This window comes from Brassica napus, chromosome C2 (assembly GCF_020379485.1).
Source record: "Brassica napus cultivar Da-Ae chromosome C2, Da-Ae, whole genome shotgun sequence".
In the NCBI taxonomy this organism is placed as follows: Eukaryota; Viridiplantae; Streptophyta; class Magnoliopsida; order Brassicales; family Brassicaceae; genus Brassica; species Brassica napus.
The window spans coordinates 17,938,146-17,946,323 of record NC_063445.1 but is presented as its reverse complement, the minus strand read 5'-3'; the positions used below and the strand labels follow the sequence as shown (position 1 = coordinate 17,946,323).

Here is an 8,178-nt window from a genome sequence, read left to right as displayed (position 1 = left end):
CATAATTAACTATATTAATATATGTTTTGATTTTATAGGTGGCTCCTAAAAAAAGGGACGAATAGTCGGTATAGGCTCTGTTAACGAAGTTGTAAGGGCAACTTCATCATACACTTCGAGACGGGATGAAGAGACTGCTCAGATGAAGGCTCGAATGGATAGCCAGCAGGTTCGTTTAGACTCTCTTGAGGATTTGCTAGACGTGATGGCCGTGGAAAACCCGGTTATGCAGAGAATGTTGAGTGAGAGACGAGCCGCTCTTGGGTTGTCAGTACGAGATCCCCAAGAGTCAGATCCAACACGACAACAGCCGAGCAACCCCACCAACTACTTCGAGGATATGTAGTTTTTTTTATATTTCCGTTTGTATTATGAATTTAAATATTATTGTATGACTTTTAAATGCCTTTTTAAAATATGTTTTTCAATTTCATATTTCGTTTTAAAATTTAAATTATTTTAAATTCTGAATATTAAATATAAATTAAAATTTATTATATACTAATTAATAATAATATAATAAGAATCGATGTAAACTCCTCGTAAACATTACATGGAGTTTACGAGTGATTAACATCGAAAGATTTACGAGGGTTTTACATCGAAATGTTTACGAGTGATTTACAACGAAAGTATTTACGTGTGCTTTACATCGAAATCATTACGTGGGCTTTACCACGAAATCTTACGTGTCGTTTACGACGAATTCTTTCCCTGCGCTTTACGAGGAATATATTTCGTCGTAAACGTAACGAGTCGTTTACGATGAAACCTCCGTTACGACGGACGTTTAACAACGAAACATCTTTCGAGGTTAATTCGTCGTAACACCCCGTTTACGACGAATTTACAACGAATACTGCCCTAGTAAAAATATGTTTTCTTGTAGTGATATAATAAAACATTGCAAAACTTAAATTTCGTAAGTTTTAAAAATCTAATATAAATAATAAAATTAAATTTTAAATCCTAAATAAACCAAAAGTAAACATAAAAATTTAATATATTTTCGATAACAAAAACTAAATTAACATCAAATTTTATTAACTAGTTTTGGTTGTTTATATCATTGTTCACTATATTATTTTCAGGTAGTATAGTGAAAAATTCATCAAAGTCTAAATATCACATTGAAATAGTTATATTATACATAATTTTACTAAATTGAATTCAATGACTTTGTTCATGACAAAATATTATTTATTTAGAAACATATAAAATCAAGAAAATAAGGTAAAAGCATGTAATTTACTAAAAAGAATAAAAAAACACAGTTTATGTGATAGAAGTTATAATTTAGGAAGTTAGAATAAATTTTATTCACAATGAACAAAATAAGCAAGAGTTTAAAAAGAAGAAGGAGATACAGAATATATGCAGCAACAAGGAAAACGATAAGTTCCCGAAAAAACTAAAAATAAAAAGTTCTTATTTGGAATACAAAAAATATTTAATAAAAAATAAAACCTAAGAAAAAGCTAAATAAAAATTACTCACTAGTTCATTTAGTGGTTCAATCGGTAATCAGATTGCTGGATTTAAGGGTTTTTAACGGGTTTTAAACTAATTAATATTTTAAAATTCAAAGCGAATTATTTAACAGGTTATCAAGTTTGCCGGTTCGACAATGGATCCGGATCGGACGTGAAAACACTGATTAGAGGTAAATTATTATATTTCTATCTCCATTTTTTTTTCTAAAGTAGAATTACAATTTTCTCTATTTATAAAGAAAAAGTAGTATTCCTTAACTTTTATTAAAAATTGTTATTTTGGAAAAATACATAGAAACAAGTCACCCTTTTACCATTTTTTTTTTCTATTTACAAAGAATAAAGTAAATTGCCGGTTTCTGCCCTATACGATATTTTACTCTCGTAATAATTATTTATTTCAAAACCTTTTATAAACTCGAAACCGGCCTTACTGCTGGCTTCGCATTATGTGGCATTCACTTTAAGTGAAGTAACCGACCAAACCATACAGACGACAAAAACACACAAATTATTTACAAAAAGCTTGTCGTTCTCGTTTAAACATTTTCGCCGTCTTTAATTTATAAACGCAACCATCCCAATCAAATCTAAAATATTTTCCTCACTTTAAATTGTTAAAATTAATGAAAGCTTTTTCTTCCATTTTCAGCCATATGTTCCATTAGTCGTAGCCATATTTTTACGACATTATATTCACAATTTATTTCAAACACCTATTAGAAACTTGCAACCGGCCACATTGCTGGCTTCGCATTATTGAGCCACTAAGTTAATCGACCCAAACCAAACACTGAAAAATATATTAAATCATTTTTTTTATAAAATCAACCTCAGATGATTTTATTTAAATTTTAAAATAAAAACTGACGAGAAACAAACATACAACCCAATTATTTACAAAACGTTCGGCGTTCCCGTTTTACACATTTTCGCGTTTAAATCATTCGCCGTCTTTAATTTATAGACGCAACCGTCCCCCAATCAATTCTTAATCATTTAATCACCGCTTCTCCTCAACGAAACCATCAGCCGCGACAACGACGTCAGCGTCCCACCAAGTCTCACCGTCCGATTCCGTCAACGCACCGTTAAACTTCCTCAAATCTCCCATGGCGATTTTCCCGCTGACGTCATCCCTGACATATAACTTCTCCACACCGCCGACGTCAACTCCGACTATGTTCCCAAGAAACCTCCCCGGCTGCCTCCACTCCGCCAGCAACGCCGGCATCCTAAAACCAACGCGTGGATCACACGCCTCCACTTTAACGGCGTCGCTACCTTTCTTCTCCGCCGTCAAGAAAAACGTCGACGGCGAAGAAGAGCTACAGTTTCTGAGAAACGACGCCACCACATTGTTCTGTTGATCATCATCTCCGTCGTAGTCTCCGCCGTCTATATCTAAATGATCCCAAAGCTTCACGACTCCGCTCGACCCGATCCCACCGAGATCCGGCCACGAGAACAAATCCCCGAAGCTACCATTGAAACATGAGAAATTACCATTTTGCCCCTGGTCGTCGTTATTGTAATAATCAGACCCTTTCACGCGGAAGCCTCCGTTGACCCATCCCTTATTATAGATAAAGTCAACATCTTTCTCGTCTTCGTCTTCATCTTCATCATCTTCTCGATCATCTTCGTCTTCGTCGTCTGAAGAAACAGAGGAAGAGCAAGAAACAGAGGAGTCGCTGTCATAATCATCGAAAAGAGTTGGAGGAGATATTGAGACATCGATTTTTCGTAACCTAACAACTAAACTCTTGAGTCTTGTAATGAAATTTGTGAAATAAGCTAAGAAAGCAATAATCAAAGCTCCCCATTTCCAGAAACCGTATGCTTGGTGTAGCTTTCCGATACCGGAAACAGCAACAGATCTGGAGAGAAACGACGGGTCGTTTATTGAGCTCATGCCCACTTCGAAATCTCTAATTATATTAATCATGGGAACCTCCATGGCTAAAAGTGTTTAAGCAACAAAAAAAAATTAGGTTTTGGTTTTGCTAAAGAGAAAATGGTTGAGAGGAGAAAGAAGAAGAGGGTTGAATGCAAGAGGTGAGGTAAGTCTTATAGAGAGAGATGAGGAGCACGGTAGCTAGTGGATGAGCGTGAGAGTTTTGTGGGCACACGTATGAAAAAGTGAGAAAGATAAGGTAACAATCGCAATGAGTTAACTTGTGCCGGATGGATTCTATATAGTACGTGTCTATCATTAAAGTGTTAAACTATTATCTCTCTGCACCACAACAAAAAACAAATTTTCTTGTTTTTTCGGTGTTATTTTAGTAATTAAAATCATAAATACACGAGTAGTTCGAACCACCTACCACAATATAGCTTTCTTTTAGTATTTGCCTTTTCCTGCTTCACAATAATTGAAATAAGGTTTGGATTTGAGGCTCCAAAATAATTGTGTTGGTGGTGGTTACTTTGTTAAGACCACGATTAACCTGTGGTTCTTAGAGTAAAGTTTTTAACGGAAATTAAGAAACTGTTTCTTATTTTTTAACTAAAAAAGTTAAGAACCGGTTATTAAAGTCTTTATTTAAGAATCGGTTATTAAAGTCTTTATTTAAAAACCGGTTCTTAGTTTTTTTAGTTAAATAAGAAACAGTATCTTAACTTTCACTAAGGACTCTATCCTAAAAACTCCGGATTAATCATGCTCTAAGAGGATCATCGAGGTCCTCGAATAATAGATCTTTTTGTTTTTCCTTATGAGCATTTTAAAACAATAACAGGATTATAATATTATTATATATGACAACTCATAAAATATGACAACTGTTTCCATATACATATTTATTTTCTTATCATTATGTACTAAAGAACTTTTAATATACATACATGACTTTTATTTTAGAAAGATACTTAAAAGTATACATAGATATATGTGGCGATTAAATTTACTTTTATCTCTTAGAGTATGGTAAAAAAAGAATTTATCATATTATGTAGTATATTATATTTAAATTACAGAATTTTGAAAACATATGAATATTGTTTTGAGAAAATCAGAATTTTTATATTATATTAAAAACACAGAAAGGGTGCTAGAAACTCTCGTGGACCCGGTCTGAGACAATTTCGTATTGCAAGAACAAAGACATATTAACCACAGATTTCCTGCCACGTGTGTCTCCTGAACGAGCGGGAAAACGAAATAGCATTTATGGCTGATTCCTACCAACATGAGCTGTAGATAGATTTGGTCCAGATGAATCACAATAAATTTTTATATGGTTAGATGCACGCCACGGTTTCTTCTATGAGAAGGTAACATCATCAGATCAAATCTTTACTTAATAGTTGATTAGGGGCTTTACGTTTTCATCTTGACTTAAAACTTGTGTGTTCAACAAAAGAATTCAAAGCAAAGTCTATTTTGTTTTACTCATGTAAATGTTGGACTCTTCTTTTGGGACAGAGTTAGAGATTTTAGTGCAATTTGTATTTTGAAGATAAGATTTTTCAACAGCTAATTAAGCTTATCCTCTCATGATAGTACATTACCCTTACACACCGAATATGCCAGAATGGTGGCTTGACTCGATCCAATCCGTTTATTAGTGAAGGTATTCTTCTACCCTACAAATAATGCATAAATGGATTAACTTTTTAAGCTATTGAATGGGTTACACTAGTAATGTGTTACCAATTTCTATGGTATTGAGCTCTTTGAATGGATTTTTATGTTACTACATTTAATTATAGGGACATGTGTAAATCATGATTTTCTGATTAAACAATACTAAAATTTAACACATCAATGTAAATTATTGCAGAATTTAAGATTCATTTTAATATTTATTAACTTTTTCATTTTATATGATCTTTTCTTATTGAGATAAGAGATGGTTAAATGATCGAAGCTTTGAATGGTAAAAAGTATAATAGAATATGATATATTATTGTGTTGTGTTTGAGAATACAAGATGCATATATATAAGCGGCGGTGACATTAACATAATATATATTAACAATATTAACACTAGATAATGCAAACTTTCATAAACACTTAATATAAATATGTTAAAAATATTTTGAGATTAACTTGTTCTTCAAGTCTTTCTTTTTAATTTTGAGGTCTTCATGAATTTCATGGGCTTCACAGTCTTGTTCCGTAAGATACACATATTTCGGCCTAACATATCTCTAATACTAGTGAATGTTATGAACAAAATAGTAGTATCAATATATATACTATCGGTTTAGATAAGATGTGTACGGGGGGAGGTAAGCTAACAATTTTTGGTAACTCTCAGCATAGAATAATCGTTCAGATGAAGTGTACAATATGATAAAATGTTGATAATGATGAGATTTGATTATTATGCATGGCAATAATGTGGAGTCAAGTTGAGATGCATGTTGTAAAGTGAAAGTGCAAGAAAAGTCATCCATTAAAATGATTTTATGATTTGGATAGGAAAATCTATTATTATAAAGAAGTGTTTGCTTCTCTCACATTAGGACACGTCACTAAGTCGTTTTCTCCTGACCTGACGCGTGTCCCATTCCTTCCAAACGCAGCGCTTCTTTAATAGGAGATGTTGGGCTAGTGCTGGGCATTCGGGTTTTCGGTTCGGGTCGGTTCGGTTTATTCGATTTTCGGGTTATTCGGATTGGGATATTTAGGAACCGTTTAGGAACCGGACATTTTTCGGATCGGTTCGGTTCGGATAGTGTCGGGTTCGGGTCGGGTTTCTATTTTTTTATAAAACCCGAAATGGAACCGTATTACAAATAATTCGGGTATGGTTCGGGTTTAAAGCCCAAAAAACCAAAAAACCCCCGAAAACCCGATCTAAACCCGAAAAAAACCGAAAACATGTCCGGGTTATTCGGGTAGTTCGGATTTTTGTAGATATTTTTTATTTATAAATTATATTTTATATATATTAAAATTAAAAATAATATTTTTTTAATATATTCAAAATATTCGGGTACCCGTTCGGTTCTCGGTTCAGTCCCGGTTCGGTTTCGGTTTTTCGGATTTACAAATATAGGAACCGTTCGGGTTTTTGTAATTTTCGGTCCGGTTTCGGTCCCGGTTTTTTCGGTTCGGTTCCGGTTCGGTTTTCGGGTTTCGGATAATATGCCCATGACTATGTTGGGCTTCGCTGTATCTATTGTGTAATGGATTAAACTTTCCTAGGCCCGACGTGGATGAAAGCATTCTAACCCTAATACGCTGCAACAAAGGTACGGAGATCGTCTCTTCCCTACGTGCGACGGCGATGTGGTGTCGTTTGCGATTCTTCTCGCGGCGAGAAACGGTGTGATTAATGGTTCACTCGTTAATCCCATTGATTCATGTGTCTTCAAAGCGATCTTTAGGTCTCAGAGACGGTGTGAGATTCGGTATAAATATATGTGATATCTCTCACCTTGAACTCAGAGTATACGGTGATATCTTTCTTGACAACATCAGAGAACCCAATCCAAATCCTTTGATGCGAAACTCACGACGAGGTCAAACAAGAAGTGGAAGAAGATGAAGAGAAGAAGAACAAGATCGAGACTTTAAACCTCTCTCTAGCTCTACCTGACGTCTCTCTATCACTCACAGCGTCAAATGCCGTAAAAAACTGAGGGTAAACAGTGAGCGAACGGATCTGGTGCGCCGGCGAAGGAGTGAACGGATCTGGTGCGCCGGCAAAGGAGTGAACGGATCTGGTGCGCCGGAGAAGGAACCAACGGATCTGTCCACAGCCGGTTCAGACCCATCGGCGATGCGCTCGCTAGAACCCCCATCTCCACAAAGCCGTCGAGTTCTTCCGACTACTCCTCCTTCCCTTCCGAGTTACCGGCTTGCCCTTGGATGGAAGTGACGCTCTCCGGCGACTCGAGGAAAAAGTTAGAAGAAAACGACAACGTCAGATCGGAGAGGGTTCTATACGACATCGTCTCGAAGTCTATCTCATCTGCCGCTGTTGATTATTCAAGTAACGGTCCGTGACTTGGGAAGAAGGAGTCTAAATCACAGGCCTTTATTAGACGTGGCTAATGTACCAAAGTCGCTAAATCAAAGGCTTAATTTCGATCTTTTGGCTTATATCATTATTAAATTTTGATTACATTTTTAATTATAATTTATTTATTTTTGAAAGAAATAAAACTAAGAACTTGAACGACTTGAACCAAAACTAGGTTTCAACTTAATCTCCACGCAGTTGAACTCCGGTTTTCTGAAAAGAGGAGATTTAGGAAACAAATTGGCTCAATAAACATTTGGTCAACATATAGACCGACATGTATTTCTAATTTTGAATAAAAATATCTATTTATCATCAAACTATCTTGACTTGACCTATTATATAATCAAACATATACTTGGATTTGAAAAGTACTATTACTATCTTTGCCGGATATATAGAAATATAAGCGATAGTTTTATATAGGTTAAGATAAAAATATAATGTTTCTTTGATACAGCCTAAATAATTTATGTGATAGGGTCTTAAAATTTTGACCCAAAGGAAAAAGTATAGTGTTTCTTTGAATATATGATAGGAAAACTGATTTTTTATAGTTTTGATATAAAATTATTAATTCATTGAATGCATAATTATATCAAAGAATCCATGGTCAATGTTTCTCCCTCTAATTTTTTGACCCAAAGTAGTGTTTCTTTGAATATATAATCAGAAAATCGTATTGTATTCTGATAAGTTTTCAC

The 8,178-nt window shown here is 34.7% G+C and overlaps 1 protein-coding gene across 1 annotated transcript; it reads right to left on the bottom strand.

Annotated features, from left to right (window-relative positions):
- Nucleotides 1-2,294: 2,294 nt before the first annotated feature.
- LOC106390963 lies at nt 2,295-3,763 on the bottom strand. The gene has a single exon (XM_013831524.3). The coding sequence runs from the start codon at nt 3,451-3,453 to the stop codon at nt 2,497-2,499; it is 957 nt and encodes a 318-aa protein (XP_013686978.2). The 5' UTR covers nt 3,454-3,763; the 3' UTR covers nt 2,295-2,496.
- Between the last annotated feature and the right edge of the window lie 4,415 nt (nt 3,764-8,178).